Raw genomic sequence first — 19,214 nt, 5'->3', positions numbered from 1 at the left:
CGCGTCTTCTGGTGACACTCGAAATTCAGGAGTAATTGGCGTCACGGAAATGGCCCGTGTGGGGCACAAGTGCGTTTAATTGCGTTAACTACTTCTACCCGTGAAGGGGCATCACAAACAGGGCACGGCCCTCCGCTGGGCCAAACGGTAAAGGAACTGTTTCCTTACACTGGGTGAGAAGCGTCTATAGGCAGACTGGCAGACAGATGGGCAGACGGGCCTGGTGAAGCCAGAAATGTCCGTGGGCAGCACTGCTGATAACGGCCAGCACAAAAAGAATAAAAGAAGATAAAGTGGGTTGAGAAAATCCTCAACAGACACCTTGACCTTACTATCCATCTGACTGACACCTTCGTCCAAAGCGACTTCCATCATCCGAGACACAATTGGCTCCACTCCTTTTGTTTTTCTAATTGCAGGACAAAAACAACAAACTGATAAGCCAAACTTGTGGAGACGCGGAGTCCTCACTCAGACCATCGATCCCAAAAGGAGAGTAAGTGTGCCAGCCCTTGAAGCAGACGCCATGTGTGCCAGCGGGGGGCCGTCCACATATTACTGAGCAGTGGAAATTAAGAGGCCGTGGAGGTCTTTCGTATTCGACGGCGTTACCAATCCCAGTGACTCAGAGAGGGTCTTCTCAGACGAGTTTGGTTTCCTTCTTTGGTCGTCATGTGAACGAGCAGCGCAGACATCTTTGTAATCCCGGCGCACTCTCTATCTATCGTGGAGAATCGGGTCGTCCCACCCAGGCACAGACATCCAGAAAACTGAGCAATGCAAACGACATCTGACGGCATGTCAGGAATACCGAGGAGGTTCTCAGGTCGGGTGAGGTGGACCACAGGTTCAGGACCCCCGTGCTACAGTGACGCTGGTTGACTTCATTTTCTTAACTGGTGCCATCACAGGTTGTACGGAACGTGGGTGCCCAGAAGTCTGTGCCCGCGGGGGGCTGTAACCGTTACGTGATTCGACTTTTGCAGTCATTGGCTTTGCACGAGGGCTTTTGTGATCCTACTGGTGAACCCGGGTGACGTTGTTGTGGCGTCTGGTGCTTAGACTCTTTAGAGCGGGTGGGTATCTTAAAGGTCCGGGTGCCCCCAAGCCAGCCCTGGATTGTTGGTTGATCTAAAATTCCCAGAACTTTCAGGAGCGAGATCAGATGGAGGTACATTCCGTACTTTTCCTGTGTCTTCTGTATGGCCGGCTTCGGGATTTGTTTCCTGCCTCGCCCATTCTGTCACCTTTCACCAAGCGGGCTCAGTAGGTAAACGGACGGACTTTCCCCTTCCTGCCGTACTTATTTTTCTTTTCTCGTTAGGGGTAGGACTGTTAAAAATGAGCTGAGCCTTGCCAGTTGAACCCTGCTGTTGTCGGTCGGCTCTGTGAAGTGAGCGTGTATTAATCGTGGCTCTGAAGACTACGAGGGGGCCGTGTTTACCCTTCATTGCTCCTGATGACAGATAAAGATGTCTTTGTTTGATTAAAGCCTAATTTTTCTGCATCGAGACCCACAGCTCTATACATACTCTGTAGCTAATTAAAATGACCCCTGTGGGTCTATGAAACAAATTTTGCATAATCTCAAGTCTTTTGCATATTTCCCCCTCAATAATGGCCAGGTATGTAGAGACGAGTCCGCAGAGACTCTAATGTGGGCATTAGAAAGGCTGACAAGGTCTAATCACCACTCCCAGGGAATGCCAATCAGGACAGGTCTGCGCTTCGAGGCGAGCATCCAGCAGATTCATTTAGAGTCACAAGTAAGTAGACACATGTCACCCGAGGTGACAAGCGTGGACAAAGATAAGTTTGTGTCACTGCTGTTCTTTTCTGAAAGGGCCGCTCAAGCGTGCAGAAAACGAGTAAACACAGCAATGGCGGCTGGGTAAAGAGTAGCACCCGGAGGCAGAGGATTCAGCAAGTACTCGGACCCCTGCACACTTTATTATAGTCTTTGAAATGGAGACCCGTGCCATCAGTCCACACTCGGCAGCCCCTGACGACGCAGTGAAGACACCTGACCAGAAAGGCTGGCCAACTGATTAGAAATCAAAAGCCACAACCTCTCCATCCTGCCAGTACTCAGACCCTCGACGCAGAACTCTGCAGAAGCCCCTCTGGCAGTCTCAAGCTCCCTTAGACTGGATGGGAAGCGTCCATTGTCGGCCATCTTCGGGTCTCGCCAGTCGTGCTCTGTGGGGGTTGATGTCTGGGCTTTGACTGGGCCACTCAAGGACACTCGGGGACTCGTCCCCAAAGCCCCCGCAGTGTCGTCTCGGCTGTGGGCTTCGCTTTGGATCACGACCTGTCGTCCCCTTCTAGGACGTCTCTGCGTTCGGCTCCATTCATCCATCCCTCAAGTGTCACCCACAGCTTAACGCCATCACCGCTGTGCTTCTGCTTAGGGACTTAGGGTATCAGGCCGGTGACATGTGACGTGTTCTACCAGTTCATGTGCTGAACTTCCTGTTTAGGCTTCTTTTTATGTCTACTCTGTTTAACGTCCTTCAAGTGTGTTGATGTTCACAACATTTCAATATATATGGAAGTCTGCTTTATGTTCTGTGCCGTTCCTTGAGTTTGGTGGGTGTTTCCCCAAGAGGCGGGGCCACCTGTCAATCCCCATTTAGTGCCCGCCCCCCCAGCCCAGGCAGTCCGATGTAGTTGGGGGGCTTTTTGATTCACTTTGATGTTCGATTCTTCTAAAGTACCCACTTAAGTGAATTGATTTGTTTGATTTTGATCGCATTATAAATATGTCATTTAATAATTCATACTTTACATGCTGCATTTGTCTGTGTGTATATAAATAAACCATTGTTTATTAATTTACAGTGAACTCATTCTGTGTGTGTGTATATGTATGTTGTCACACATGCGCACGGGTGGCAGCTAAAGGGCTCAAATGAGGGCAATGCCAGGCCAGGGGGTCTCTTTGTCTCTTTCCTCTGCAGACCAGTTACTGGAAATCCCGCCTGACCCTGATGATGTCACTTCTGGCCCCAACCCCGATGACATCACTTCCTCTCCCTTTCCATAAAACTGCCATCTTTACCTCCTTCAAAGGATTCGCACCTGTACACAATTGTGCGCCCAGTTTCAGTATACGGGAGGCTGCCCCAAACCTTTTTCGGACTCTTGTCTATTCATTTGACAATATATACATTTATATATTTATATAAGTAATTACATTAGCATCATATCTAACATGATAATTCATATTCCATTCTCCTCTTTCCACATACAATGCATGACAACATAATAATTAAAATAAGACGCTTTGTCGTAGAATCACAAGTGAATGAGAATCGTGCGACTCGTAACGACCCATTTGTGACCGCGACTCGTTCGACTGGATCTCGGCTGGTGATTCGTTCACAAATGAAACGACTCCGCACTCCTGATGCAGACGCATGCACTTGAAACATCAAAGGAGGCGGACGGCGGCATGCAGGAAGGTCACGTGATTCACTGAAGTGTCCTTCTAAAAGGTCAAATCGTTCGAGATTCGCCCCTCACTTGTTCAATGGCATACGTAGTCTAAGCTTGTCTCTGCTCAGCTGTCACTTACGTACTGATTTACCGGATTAAGATCTTATTGGCGTTGTTTTTTGGGACGTTGTTTTAGACAAGTGCCTTTGGTTCGTTTTTGAGGAATAAATGCTGTGATTGCCCTTCAATAACAAGCCGAAGGTTTACGGTCGCCCTTCCTTCCACTTGTAGGGCTTTGGTGATATTTTTGTGGCCTTCACTGGTTGTTCTGGCGGCTCGCCGTTACTGAGGCCTACTCCAGGTGAAGCCAGCCAGTAACCTTGGAGCCTGGGCTGAAGTTCACGGGGCAGGCCCGGTAGGAGTTCTTTTTGGAGGTCTCATCGTATTGTGCTTTGGAGGAGACGCCCACATCATCTGCGCCTGACAAAGTGCTTGGAGGTCAACCTTGACTGATCAGAACATCAATCCCTGGTTAGATCAACGGGGAAACACAAAATCTTTACTAAAAATAAAAAAAGGGTTATTCCTCACAAAAAAGTCTTCCAATCAATCAATATGAAGCTCTGGGGAACACAAAGGCCAAAAACAATAAGGGAGTGCAACAATCAAAGAGGGGTCGAAAGGTTCAAATCCATCAAGTCCCCAAAACGCACAGGCACAGCACTCACCAACTGCCAAGCGCATTCAGAACAAACCGCCAGGAGCTGTGGGGGAGCCAAAGGGCAGTCCCTGGTAGTGATTGACAGGTGGCCCCGCCTCTCAGGTAGGGAACACAACACGGGCGTCGAAAACAGAAGAGTCATTAATAAGGATACGCGGCACACAAACACCACTCTGAAACATGAGCCCTCCACCCCATAACTCTAGAGGGTCTCCCGCAGTTCCTGGCGGTTCAGGATGAATTTGCACGGCAGTTTGCCGAGTGTTTCTCCATTTAGTTCTGTGCTTTTTGACCATTTTGCTCTGCTTTGACTCGGCCTTTGATTTGTTCACCTTGGATTGTCTTTGCTGGAGATTCAGTGCTTGCTCTTATTATTAGCCACGGGTTTGACGAACTTACGGGGTCTGACGGCCCAACAGATTGTGTGCAGCGAGTGTGGCGGCCGCCCCAATCAGCCTCAGTGGAGAGACAGAACAAAGAAACGAATCAGCGCACCATGACATTCTCCTCTTGAGGAGGTGCCTGCCATTTGATTTCGCTCGAAGGTCAAAAACCCTGTCACCAAAGTTCATGGGGTGGGATTTGATACCCTTGGCCAGCTCTGAGAAGTGCTCAGTGTTCTCATGGTGTATGCCGCACCCATCAGTCCCAGCCAGCTCTCCTGCCCACCACCAGCCCTCTCTTCTTGGCCAAACTTGGCCACCTCTGCCATTTCAGGAACATCGGGATGTCCCAAGCCCTGCTAAGGTTTTACACGACTGTGGGGTCTCTCCACAGGAGCGTCTCGGAGAAAGTTAATGCTAATTGGTGAGGAGATTAACGATTCAAACTGACAACTCGCAACAACTTCACAAATGATAAGATTGTCTCCTGAAAGGACCAACAATGTGCCAGTGGAATAAGTAGAGGAGTCCTGCCTGGGCCGGGAGCCACTGGACACTCAAAGAATCAAAACTGTGGACCCTCACTAAGGGTTTTCTGAATGTCGCCCAGGGGGTTTGGCGTTATCTGTCATCAGCTTCAGAGCCGCCTCAGTACCAGAATGGGCCCTGGGTGGCATTGCATGTCACAGGTCGGGGTCAGAGTGGCAGATGTCTGTCTGAAGGGTGCGTGAGTGGAGGTGTAGGCAGGACGGGTGGTCACAGAGAGCATAACGACGGAATGGGCCGGGGATGTATTGAGGCATTTGTGTGTGATCGGCACAGCCATCATTGGCAGCTCCGCGGATCGTTTAGGGCAATGCCAACACTCATGGGGGGTCTGAGTATAGGCAAAGATGGCAAAGGAAAGGAAAAAGGTCGGTGAATTACAGAGACGGGTTAAACCAGTGCAAGATAACGAGAGGTAAACTGGTCAGGTGGAGCGAGAGAGGAGTGACATCAACCAGCTAAGCGAGGGCACCGAGAGCGTCCTGTGGTGACCGATGAAGCTGGCAGGGAAAGAGAGACCAAGGGTACCGATTGAGACAAGGAGACATCGAGAAAAAACAGAAAAGACCAATCAAGCAAAGTTAAGATGGATGACATGGGCTCTGCTGAGCGGTATAAGGGGCAGCGGGACTGGCGGCTGTTGTGAAGGTCTCCGGAGCGTAACAAGAGGCTGAGGGGGAGCTGAGGTGGCAGATCGTGATGTGACGGGCAGCGGAGGCAGACTGGGACACCTGAAAGTGAGTGAGGGGGAGTCATCCATGGGGCATGGTGGGAGAAACAGGAATAAATTACGGATGGACAAGAATTTGAACCCCAGCCAGGGGAAGAACTCTGGTTGAAACATAACAGCTGCCTGTCTAAATCTAAATAAAAAGAACTCGGCGTTAATGTTTGAAGTGTGCCATCTATTGGAATGTATGTGGTAAAAAGATGCACTGCATTTACCATTCTAACAGATGGGGCATCACATATACTTGTAGTTATAACATCCATTGGACTTTTCGTTCTAACAGAGGGTGCATCACAAGCATTAGAAGTTGTTTTTTCAAACCCCATACCAAGTGACATGCAACAGAGACACACAGACCCCTGTGCTTTTGTTAAGGTGGACTAGTTGTGCTACCGGTGTAGGGTGGGCTGACATCTAAGTAATCAACATTGAAAGCAATGTTAACGTTTGCACTGCACCACCTGTAGGAAAGTATTTTGTACCATATGTGGTAATAAAATGCATTGTGTTTGTCATTCTGACAGATTTGGAAATGTTTCTCATGCACCATCTGTTGAAATGACACAGACACTGCAACTGGACAGACCCACATATGCAGACACTTATCCTTTTATTAAGGTTGACCAATTGGATTTTAAATGTATTTATTTATTTAGGAATATTTTTGCCCCCTCAATTTTTTTAAAGGCATGATTTTAAGGACGGATTATTTACTGATTTATTTTATGGATTGTTGGAACCTTAACTCTCTATTTTAAATAAACCTCTGCCTCAGATTTGTTAAGGAGGCCTTGACTGCCCTTTCATTCTCCCTGGTCCATCTCGGTCATAACTAATGATGCCCCGAAACGGAGGGCAGTGCCCAAGGCTGCAGGCACCGGGGCATCACGCCCTGCTCTCTGTGTAAAGTTCATTTCTTCTTCTTCGTTTGTGGGCTTTTCCTTTGGATTTAGACAACGTGGGAATGTTGAAGCTCCGTACGGAAATGAGAGGGATTTTGACGCCTAGCATGCAGAAGCCCACCGACGTGTGCCCACATCAAGTCTTAACACCCGCTTCCTAAAGCCGCCTTTTCATTGAAATGCTTTCTGCCTTTTTTTTTGCCTGATTGAATTTAATGGCGACTTCCGGAGGTGCCGATAATCCGCTTTGCATTGTGCCCGAGAGTCGCCGAGGCACAGCCGCGCTCTTTAAGGTGGGCTTTGTCCTTTCCGGCCAAGTTATCGTGTCCTCTTAACGATACGGCCGATAATTAATTCAGCTCGGACCCCCACGGGCACCTCCAGTCCAGCTTCCCAAGCACAACAGAATCTCGCAAGGAATCGCGTCGCTCCGGAGCGCCCCCACAAGGCACCTCCCTTGGCTCTTTTCTCTTCCGCGTAGCCCCCTTTGCCGAGGATCAGTCGTTACTGAGAGACGGGAAACAAAAGACGACAGAAGTGCGAAACTCGAGCACGGAAACCAAGGGATCTCATCCCTAATTAATTATTTGTGTTGGCGCTTTGTACAGACGTTGCCTCAAGTAAAAGGTTTAAGCTCTAATCTGTATTTTTAAAATTTAACATACAGGGGAGTGTAATCTCTCCGAGGTAATTAAAGGTCAACCTGCCGTTTAAATATTGCATACTTTGCGGTCTTTTATGCGCTCGTCGGGCCGCCGGAGTGAAATCCAAATAAACACTTAAAACGCTTCGGACTCTCCGACTCGCGGCCAATGCCCCCCTCGTCCCGGGGGTGAACGTACAAGGCTTTACCACGTGAGGGGCGCCAGGCTCACCCAACGAGGGGGCTAATCTGCTGCCGGGTTCCCTCTGACCGCCCAACGCGGTACTGATTGTTCAGTAACTGATTTCCAAATTATTGGACTTTATGAACTGATTTTCAAAATTGGTACCCGAGAGTTTTCTGGGTTGCAGATTCTTCTTCTTCTTCTTCATCTTCTTCCTCTCTTGGCTGCTCCCGTTAGGGGTCATCACAGCGGATCATCTGTGTCCATCTCTTCCTGTCCTCGTCATCTTGCTCCGTCACACCTCTCAGGCCTTCCTCTTCTCCCCGTGACTGGCAGCTCTATCCTCCCAGTGTACCCAGCACCTCTCCAAGCCGACACAATCCCAGAATAAAGTCCTCATTTCAAACCAGCCCATCTCACTGGGGGTCCTGCAGACCCGCCTGTCCCAGCCCCCCCACTCCATCTCATTCACACCTGTGTATTCTGTCGTGGTGGTCCTACTGCCCTTCATTCCTCTCCCCTCTTTTTCTAAATTTAAGATGGTGGATCCAATATGGCAGACATGAAGTCTGACCAGTAGGGACTGCATTGGGGGTCATTATTTGACTTTTTTGTGCTCCTCCATTGGTAGTGCATTATGAAATTGGGGGCTGCCGGGTGAGGCCTGACCCAGAGTGGAAGGCTCATGGACGTCCCACAATGCAGTGGTCCTGGTGACCCTCACACATCAAGATGATGGCCGCTTTGCTGTTGTGGCCGGCGTCACCCTCAGTGTCACAGAGCCGTCTTGACCTCCAGGGCCTCGTGGTGGTCCCCTCATCAGAGACATCGCTAATTACATTTCAGAGACACTCCGACTGGAGAACATTTCAGTTACAGATAATCCGAGACGTTTATCGCGTTTGAATGAAGAACCTCAAACCTCTGGTAGTAGAAATGATAACTCTGAGGAGATTTCTGACGGGCCGCCGACTCCATCTTGTCCCGGACTTCTCGTGGTGTTCCTGTTCTCATAGCACTTCATTCGCGTGCGTCTTTTCTGGCGCCATTTTGATTTTTGATATTTTGTGGCGCGCTTGTCACCGTGTTTCTAGGTAAACAACCCGCGAGTGAGCAGAGGTGACACTGTGGCCTTGTGGGTATCTTCCTGACGCTCATCAACAATACGACCGGGAGATCAGCGGAGTGAAGACGAGCCGATCAGAAGGACGAAATTAAAAATCACAAACCAAAAATCAAAATAACACAAGGAAAGAATCTAAAAGCAAGGAAAGGGTTTGTTATTTTGTGTGCGTTTTAAGGTTTCATTTCCATGGACCTCAGATACGTAATGAACGTCCATGTCGACGACGTCACATTAGAGACTTCTGGGAGGCGGTCGCTATGGGAACACCTGGCGCCCACAACAAATGAAAGATGGCGTCACTTCAGCACCCGTAAAGCTACTTCAGAGAGACGCACATGTTGTTGTGTTCAAGGACAACCACAAAAAACAAAATGGTAACGGGCGTAAACACCGCGATGGCCGCCTTCCCGTTCATCCAGCTTCATGGAGTTTGGCGCCTTGAACTGCCGCTTGAGCTCTTGGCGCATGAATCTTCGTGAACTAAACTCCGACTGCCGGTTTCACTCCTTTGCCTGTTTCCTCATCCACCTCTCATCTTCTGCTCCCATTTCAAATGTTTTTTTGCTTCGCTCTTTCTGGCGGAACATCACGGGGTCCGAACTCGGCTCAGAATGGCTTCCTAGAAAATCTCTGGGGTTTTCAATGGGACTTCCTCTGTGTGTTTGAAGATTCACCTGAGGTGATGCTGGTGCGGGAGACTTGAAATGCACCTCAGAACAGACTGAGTGTGGCTGTGGAAATGGAAGGCGGACATCTTCATGTGGGACACCGATAGAGATCAGGATACAAGACGCGTCTCGGCTGTCGCTTCAGCAGGTCCGGCACTCAGAAATACGTGTGAAGATATCGGAATATCAGTTCCACAAGTTTCACCTGCCGACAGGCCAATGACGCTGTGCACAAAGTGCAGACACTGGGGCGAGGCGTCGAGGGGCACAATCCCAGTCGCAGTTATTAGTAGTGAGGAGCAGCTGAGGCTCCTTACTGGTTGAGCCAGAAAATGGCGACATCTGCTGGGCCACATAAAGCATCGAAGAGATGAGCTCAAGAGAGCCAGCAGGGGAAGCCCTTGTTGATTGCATTTAAACATCCGGCTCCACCCCCAGACAGCCAGGCCACACCCTCAAACACTCAGCTCCACCCCCAAGCAGCCAGCCTCACCCCCCAGACACTCAGCTCCACCCCCAGACAGACAGCTCCACCCTCAAACAGCTAGCTCCACCCCCCAGACAGCCAGCCAGCCTCACCCCCAGACAGCCAGCCAGCCTCACCCCAGACAGCCAGCTCCACCCTCAAAGACTCAGCTCCACCCCCAGACAGCCAGCTCCACCCTCAAACACTCAGCTCCACCCCCCAGACAGCCAGCTCCACCCTCAAACACTCAGCTCCACCCAGAGACAGCCAGCTCCACCCCCCAGACAGCCAGCTCCATCCCCAGACAGCCAGTCCCACCCCCAAACAGCTAGCTCCACCCCCCGTGCAGGCTGCAGTGAGGTTACTTGACGTGACTGTGTAGGCCGGGGGTCTGCTAAGCTTGTCCTGCATGGCTGTAGTGGTTGTGGGTTTTTATTCTAACCCGATTGGTTAATTAGAAGCCCATCTTTGCCAGTGCCGAGTCTTATTTAATGGTGTGGTTTGTTAGCATTTTCACTGTCATGTCATCCAAACGATTCGTAGTTTAATTCTCAGTCCTTCGCTTTTTCCTCTTCCAGTCATTTTACTAAACCAGACGTAAACGCGGACCCGCTGCTTTCTTCCGCATTTGCATCTCATTTCTCACAAGTTGTGTGACGGATGTCCAGGATGAGCTGGGGTGGACAGTAGCAGGTGGAGAATGTCAGTGGATGGGAGCACAGCTGGCCTGGTTGGTGTCCCCCTTTTCCCAGTAGGGACGATTTAATGGATGGACAGGCGGGGAGTCCCCCAGTCCTCATAGTGGCTCCTGTTTGGGCGCCAACAGGGGCTGCATGGGACTTGTAGTTCTGCAGGTCAGCGATAGAGGAGCCTCGCTTGCCAGATGGCGCCAGATGGCACTCCTGGGTCCGACTTAAAAGGAGCCCAGATGAGGAGAAGAACAGGAGCAGAGGTGCAGAGGAGGAAAGAAAAGATCTGCGCTTGTGGAGAACTGAAGACAAAACCTGTAAGCAGGCGTTTGGTGTAATAAAAAGTTTATTTGAACCTGGGGCCATCTTTGGTCTACTTGTGTCTGGGGTCCTGAGACGCCCCCTACAGGGAACAGCCGTTAAAAGCAGTGTGGTTTGTTGAGATGGGCCTAAGTGCAGCCTGCAATACCCATGGCGTTGGGTAAGTGTCAGATAAGCGTCATACAGCTGTAGTGTACCCGGGCATGTGGTGGGCATTTTGTGACTGACCTCATAGGTACTGTGGGCCCCCTATTGTCTTTGTTAGTGACGTTCTGGATTTACAGTAATGACACCCATTGGCCTTAAGGTTCAATAAATATGCCAATGACCCCTTTGTGCGTCACCATCAGGAGTAACTGGCCGTGTTTAGCCTGGGGAGTCAGTGGTCGCCCATCTGTTTTCTGTCGAATGCCAACTTAAGTGTGGGTTTATTGTATGTCGTATTAGAGAGGCTCAGGTGTCCTATTTAGAGTTGTAATGTCATGTGCTGTCAGAGCAGGGCTGGCATCTTTCATGTGGAGAAATTAGGGACACCATCAGCGGGATGCCACCATACATGCTGTATGGCTTTACTGAAAGACGATTGTGGTGTTTGGTATGGCATGGGGGGGGTCGGGGGTCCTTTAAAGATTTCATGTGTACAAAAACATGGAAGAAATCCCACTGCGCGTCAGCTGAGCACGTCGCCTACTTTACAATTACAGGCCGGTCTCGCGCTGGCAGCCGTCTTCATTTCTTTCTACTTTAATACTTAGACGTCGTTTTCGGGTTCAGTTTCGCCGTTTCCCAGTTGCAACATTAAACGAGTTAAGCAAACGCCTCCGGTGTGGTAAAAGCAGAATGTGCTGAAGCTGTCTGTCAGATTACACGGGGGGCATGAGGGGGACAGAAGATGGGGAATGCGGCCGTTTAAAACCAAGATGAGCAAACATGGGGGCCCAGATGGTGACAGTGACGCAGGAAATGTCACTTGAGCAATAAGTGCTTCCACGGCAAAAACAAAAAAAAAAACACTGCGCCCCCCCAGGACTGACTGTGCAGACCCCACCCCAGACGACAAAAGGAACACACATCTGCTCTTTGAATTGGAAAAACAGGAAAGAAGCTGAGGAGGCAGGAATGAACGTCAAAGCAGAGATGCAGGTGAAAAAATAAAAACAAAAAGCCAGTAAAATCCATGAAAATTTATTGAATATACAGAAACAAATAGAAAGAGTGGAAAGTCAGCAATCAGGGCGGGCACGGGGGGCTTCACCAGAAGTTGTGTTCAGGCCTCAATGCAAGAAACCAAGCAAATGCAATCAGACTGAGAGCCATGCACTGGGCGGCGGTGGCAGCGGTGGCCTGCTGCTCTCAGGGTCGATGGCAGGAGGACGGCGACAGGGACGACGGGGACGACGAGGCTCTGGGGTCACAAAGCAAACCAAAGCTGATTGATTAACAGAAAGGATCACAGGCTGACAGGACGTGTCCTCAAAAAGATAACAGCAGGTGCAAAAGGTCCTAGGCTAGACGTGGCGGCGGTGGCAGCGGCTGACAGGCACTACGACTAAGATAAGCAATGAGCGCGTCCATTCGGGCGCACGCCGAGATCAGCTGATCTATCTTTACAGGGCTGAGACCACCAGGGCTTCTCAGGGGGATGTTTGCCCTTGTTGGGTAAAAGAGGCAAGGAGGTTCCCTTTCTGAAAGACACAAAAAGAGAAAGAGAGGGGAGTCAGCAGCAGGCTAACCCAGGAGCCAAAAAGAAAAGAAATGAAATGAAAAGAAAAGAAAAGACTCTGCCGTGAACCGCTGAGAGTGCCTTGGCAGGGTCGACTCTACCTGCGTGATGGCACCATCACCACTGAGACAAAAGCATCCCCGATGGTGACTGGCAAGGGGGGCCTGAACTGGCCTGGGGTCTTAACTGAGCACTAAACACGTCTTCAACAATGAAAATAAAAATAAAGTCTGCTCGAGGTCCCAGTGAGCAACAGGCGTATGGAGGGAGTGCCAGAAATGAACAAAAAAAGGACCAAGCCACCTTAATAAAGGGACAGGAGTGTCTGTGTGTCCGCCAGGTTGCTATGTCTCTGTCATTCCAACAGATGGCACATTACAAACATTGACGCTGCTTCTATAAATCCTGTACCAAGTGGCATATAACACAGACAGCTGCATTTCATTTGTCATTTCAACAAATGGCACATTACATTCATTAATGCTGCTTTGATAAATCCCATACCAAGTGGCATATAACAGAGACTGATGTGTTGCATTTGTCATTCCAACAGATGGTGCATTACAAACATTAATGTTGCTTTTATAAATCCCATACCAAGTGGCATATAACAGAGACTGATGTGCTGCATTTGTCATTCCAACAGATGGTGCATCACAAATCTTTACACTAGCACTTTCTTTACTACAAATGTTTGTGATGTGCCATCTGTTGGAATGACAAATGCAACGCGTTTTATGACTACATGCATTACAAAATACATTCTAACAGGTGGTGCACTGCAAATGTCAGTGCTGATTATTTACATTTCAACTTGTCTTGGACGGGTGGCACGGCAGCCCAACAATAAATAAATAAATGGCACTTGGACACTACGGGTGTGAACAGAAAGAGGGATGTGAAAGGCACTACATATGGCAGACGGGTCCTAAAGGTGCAATATGATAAATACAATGGATTCAGAATGTACAGAGGCGCTCTCAACTGTGTTTCATTTTAAAATAATAATAGTTCTCATTTCAAGATTTCTTCTTAAATGGACACATTTCCCATCTTTACCCATAATCCATCAAAGTGAACACACGTCACTAGAAAGGTCTGCAAATGTATTGATTTGTGAGTCCCCTGTAGACGCCCAGTACTCCCTCGTTATTCAATTCTAATCTATAATTAAAAACTGGCTGGGAAAGAGAAAACATCAGGCCTCAAAAACCAGTTTGTCATTCTCTGAAGATGTCCCCAAATATCACTAAAAGACCCTCAGATACCAACATGGCCATCAACAGGAGGAGCGAAACGCAACATCAGGTGACAGCTGAACAAAAAAAAAAACACGCAACACAAATTAGTTTTACTTGGGGGGCATTAAGGGGGCACCGCTGGGGGGGTTGAGATACGCAAGTCTGGCGGAGTTGTTGGGGGGTAATAAGCACCGTGGAGAGACACCCTGGTCCGGTGTTTGAGTGACGATTTTTCTCCTTTTCCTTATGAATATTTTAAAGCCGCCCCGGAGTCGTTATTTGCGTTCTTTACCAATTTGTCTTTTTGCAGAGTGCGGTGTTTGAAGCCATCGCTGACCCTCACTACCCCACTGGTGCTCAGCCCCTCAATTACAAGATGCCCAGATCACGCAGAGGGTGAAGGCATCCCATGCACACTATGCCACATGAAGCGCCTGGCTCAGTGTGTTGGTGGGCACTAAAGACATAGTGGCCACATTCAGGAGGCCAATGGCGTCACCTCTTTCAAAAATCAAAGCCTTTGATTTGACAAACTGGAATGGCGTGTCAGCTGTACATTTCCGGTTTATTGGGGTGTAAGCCAATTCTTATTTGCGGGCTTGGCCAACACGTGGCACAGACCACCTTCCCTGCATGATCTCCAAAGCACTGTGTGCCAGTGGCCAGAAGCAGCCGTGATCCACGTCTATGGTACAAGCAGACTGAAAAGATGACAAACGTATCTGAACAATTACTCTGCTTAACTTAAGGCACGAGGGAGGAAGGAACAAAGGAGTCAACAACAAAGCGCAGATAAATAAAAGAACAAAGGCAGCGGCGGCAGCGGTGGGCTCAGTGGAGCGGACTTCACAGGATGCCCCCCGGCTTGTCCATACCAAGCGCCTTCCCCTCTCGGCCCCTCTTTCATTCTCACTCTTAATGTACGTGGCACCTCTCATGCAGTCGACTTTCACTCTTCACCAGTGCCCATCGTGGGGTCACTGCACCCCCAGCCCTCTCTTGAATTTAAAGGGGCTGAGCATTTTGAATTAAATATAAGTGGTGCTTTGTGAGGTTGACCCCATCAGACCACTGCCAGTCCACCACGACACACCTGTTAAATGCCCCCCAGGCATCTCTCTGGTTTTGTTTTTACCCTTTTAATTTACGTCCCTCCCAGGCACCTCAACACCAACATAAGCCCCTCAAGTGACCCTCACTTCACTAACCTGAGCTTTTCTTTGTAAAGAGACCCTCTTGGGTATTTCACGGCTTCCTTTACTTTGATGTCCCTCATAGCCATTCCTAGCCATCGAGTCTGGCAGTGTGCCGTGCTGGTTAAAGCTTTGGACTCCCAAGCTGCAAGTTAAGGATTCCGATCCCACTACTGACACCAAATGCTTTCCCACTATTCACACGAATCAGGCACTTTTTAGGACCCCAGGAACGTTTGTAGCATACCCAGTGCAGAAACGTGGGCCATTTGTCTCTCCTGTTGCGTCTTTTAGCTCCTCCTCCAGGACGTACACTTTCTGTTCCACTAGGAACTACAGTAACTATTGTGGGTGGGGCTTGGGTGAAGTATTGTGCTGATTGGTTGACCACAAGCACTGGCGCCATCTTATAAATCTGTGAGTAGTTTGGTCCGTGGTGAGATTTTAGTGAATATGGTGGCACACTTCACACCTCATCACTCTTCAGAGGCGCCTGCCTGGTGGCACCACGTCAAAGCAGTGATCCCCCGTGAAGTCGCGACGATCGCTCCCAAGCAGTACGGCGGATGTGTGTGTCTCTCCTGTGAATTTACGACCGTGCCTCGCTTCACACCTCATCACTCTTCAGAGGCGCCTGCCTGGGGCGTCCTGCCAGACACTGCATCAAAGCAATAACTTGGGGGTCCCCCCATTAACTCCCGATCGCACCTCACTTCGCACCTCATCACTCTTCAGAGCCGCCTGCCTGGTGTGCCGCGCCATTCACCGCATCAAAGCAAAAATCTCTTATTGGTCTCGTCCGTTTCAGGAGGCGGAAGTCCGTTATTTGAACTTTAATTAGTCATCCCGAGGTATCCTGTGTTTACTGCCAACAGATCTTCCTTCTTTAATCCTTCTACACCCGCTCTTGGGGGGCTTGTTTAGTTTTGGGTGTGCTTGGTCTCCAGGTATGTCAGAGGACTGGGACTTTGTGAAGTGGGATCTGACATCACGTGTCAGGGGGGCCGAGGGGGGGAGAGAGAGCGAGAGCGCAATTTCTGTTTCCTCCTAATTTATTTCTAATTTCTACTCCTTTTTACCCCCACAATTGTTAAGTACCATCACAACCACAGGCTTCTCAGCAGTAACTCCTGGCAAAATAGGAAATGAAGGTTAAAGCTACCTTAGGTGACAATGGACACCTTCATTTATGACTAGAACACGTCAGCAAAAGCTCCGAAGCAAAGTCTCTCCGACCAAACAGTGAACTTTGTCAGCTGGAATGTCAAAGGTCTCAATCATGAATTAAAGAGGTCTAAACACTGAGACCCACTTAATAAGCAAGGATCAGCTTCTGTTCTGTCTCCCCCGTGAAGTGGTGACCACTTCACACTTCAAAGCAATAAGGTGCGGGGGTCCCACAAACTCTCTGCACTTTGACCTGCATTACTCTCATAGCCGCACCATTCACCGCATTTAAGTGATGATCTCCCCCGTGAAGTCGCGACGATCGCTTCTGAACAATAAGGTGTGGGGGTCCCATGTGAACTCCTGATCTTCACACCGCGTCTCTCTTCTCTGCTTATCTCATAATTGGCATAAAGGTCACAGCTCCTGTTGTGCGTTGGGAACCCAACAGATAAAAGTGTCCAGGGACCCCCAAGTGGCCCAAGGCCTGCATCGTACAGGAGCTCAAAGATTCCTGCGGTGCGATAAAACCTGACGTCTTGTAGTGCCAGAGCTGAGAGGTGAAGACTGTGTGACCCTCAGCAAGTCGTGTCAGCGCCCCGGACGAACACGTGAAATAGAAGCAGTCGTGTCTCGACTCGGGTAGAGACGCCAGCCAGACATCAGAGTACACAGAAGTCCAAGGGGCCGCTCCACGTAACGCACGGACACGGCACCTCAATTCCGGATGGTCCCCGAGTTCGTTTGACTGTTTTCTGTGGCCGCTGTTGTGTGACTAGGATTTGGTGACACTCGGCTACACAGTAATGTCGCTCTCAGTAAACGGCTCCCGCCTGCTATCACGCCGTCTCATCAAGTCAGCGCCAGGCCTGGGAATGACAAGCCGTTCATAATTAATGGATTCTTCCCTTCATCAGTTTCAGCATCTCAGTAGGCTTCTTATCTCTGTTAACCACACTCTGGGAAATGAGCTGCGATGCGTGCATAATGCAGACAAGGGGCCCGTTACAGAGACAGCACACTGAATATAATGTTACCTCATAAATAATAATAATAAAAATAATTACTATTATCACCATTCATCAAAGAAAGTGGACAAATGTGCAGTGGATTTGGAAAATCTTTGGACCCTTCACCTTCTGCACACTTGACTGTGTTGCTCATTTCACTTGAAACAGATACATCTGCCATGTTTGGGACACTCGGGTGACAACACGTGACCAGAAAGGTCTGCAAATGTAATAAACATCAAAGACTGAAATCTCTCCTTCCTCAAAGTCTTCAGCCCCCAATATTGTGCTCAGGTGCCTCCCGCTTTCTTTAATTCTCCTTGAGATGTTTCTAGAATTTGACTGGAGACCCCCTGTGGCTAAGTGAAGTGACGGGTTGTGTCCCTGAGTATTGAGGACGACTCACACGGCATGTCAGGACAAAACCCAAGACGTGAAGTCCAAGGAACCCCGCTGTGGTCAGACTGTGGTGAGGCAGGGCAAGGGGATCAAACCACTCAGAAAGCTCTGAGTGGTCCCGGGAGCTCGAGGGCCTGAAGAATTGGGGAGTGGAAGAAGTTTGGAAGCACCAGGACTCTTCGTACAGTTGGCCAAACCGAGTGAGCAGGCAGGAAGCGCCTTGGTCAGGGGTGACTAAGAACCCAGTAGTCACTCAAACAGAACTTCAGAAGTCCTCGGCTGAGATGGGTGAACCTGTCGGAAGAAGCCAACCATCGGAGCAGCATTCCATTAATCATTAATTAAGTGGGCTGGAGTTTGCCATTATAGGACGCTGACAGCATGAGGGGTAAGGCCTCGGGAGACAAAAGGTGAATTTTCTGGACAAAACTCCAAGCACCGTGTCTGTTGAAGACCAGGCACGGCTCGTCACCATCCCTATTGTCAGGCATCATGCTGTGGGGGAGCAAATCCAGAACACACGCCACCTCAGACTGGGGCAATGGTTCAATAACCTGAAAAATGCGTGCAGGACATCGGCGGAGTGGCTTTGGGACACGTCTCTGAGTGTCCTCGAGTCCCCCGGCCAAAGCCCACACTTAAATCTCGTCTGAGGAGAGTCCTGAAGATGGCAACTTACACACGGGGGGATCTGCCAGGAGGAAAGGGCTAAACTGCCCTCCTAAATCCAGGAGTGCAAAGCTTGTCGAGACAAGGCCATGAGGCTGGAGCTGATGCCGAGTTTGGGTCTACAAACTGCACTGATGTTTTCACTCCTTCTTCCAGTTTTTCTGCACACTTTTTTAAGTGCCAGAGTCAGTGGGCAACCCCGAAGTGCCGTTCTGTGTACAGAATATTGATGGAATAATAAAGCTAATTAAAGACATGAAGACGTGCGGCCTCGCAATCAACAGCATTTCATTCTCCCTTTAAGATGGCAGCCGTTAAAATCAATTCCAATAAAAATGGTATCCCGACCAGCGGGTTTCTTTAATTAAATTTGTTTCACAGTCAGCAAAATCGTAACGCATTATGCCAGGTGTTGCATTTTTTGAGAGAAAACTGCGGCAGCAGCCATCCTCTCCAGTATTGATGAGTTCCCATATTTATATTGCAAGAAATAAACTGATAACCCAAAACACGGCAAAGAGTGAAACAAAGAGGCGGCTCAGGGTTCGTATTTCTGGTACATTTTCATGGCCACTCTGCTTGTTTATTTCTGTCAGATAAATCGTTCTTTGATGTTACTTTCTTTAATGGTGTCATTTATAAATTGTATGTTTGGAGGTCCTTGGTATTTTGTGGGTGGAGCCCTGGGAGGCGGGGCCACTTCTGGTATCACCACTCTTCAGCCTGCCCTCTGGCCGTTTAGGCCACACCTCAGCTGTGGTGCATTGTGGTTCATGGGGGTCCCAGGAGGTTTGGAGTTTCTTGATTGGATTTTCTGATCTTTTCTGTTCTGTTTTTCTGATTTCTCCCCCTGGTTTACATATTGAGATTTGTTCAAATCTTTTGGGCTACCCCTTCCTGCTTCTTTGTGAGCATTTGGGCAATTTCAAATAAATATGTCTTTATTTATAAAAACGTACGCTCTTCAACTTGATATATGGGATATTTCAAATGGT

The 19,214-nt window shown here is 49.1% G+C and overlaps 1 protein-coding gene across 3 annotated transcripts in view; it reads right to left on the bottom strand.

Annotated features, from left to right (window-relative positions):
- Positions 1 to 19,214, bottom strand: part of LOC120540379 (chemokine-like protein TAFA-1) — a 251,517-nt gene that overhangs the window by 9,588 nt on the left and 222,715 nt on the right. For 2 of the 3 annotated variants that reach the window (XM_039771090.1, XM_039771089.1), the window contains exon 5: positions 12,264 to 12,502. The exons of the other annotated variant lie outside the window; for it this stretch is intronic. In XM_039771090.1, coding sequence (XP_039627024.1) covers positions 12,452 to 12,502 — 51 coding nt within the window. In that variant the 3' untranslated portion in view covers positions 12,264 to 12,451. Of the gene's footprint in view, positions 1 to 12,263; positions 12,503 to 19,214 lie in introns of those variants that run through there. 3 annotated transcript variants of the gene reach the window in all.

The sequence above is a fragment of the Polypterus senegalus genome, chromosome 12 (genome assembly GCF_016835505.1).
Source record: "Polypterus senegalus isolate Bchr_013 chromosome 12, ASM1683550v1, whole genome shotgun sequence".
NCBI classification, from domain to species: domain Eukaryota; kingdom Metazoa; phylum Chordata; class Cladistia; order Polypteriformes; family Polypteridae; genus Polypterus; species Polypterus senegalus.
This window is presented reverse-complemented; position numbering and strand designations above follow the sequence as displayed.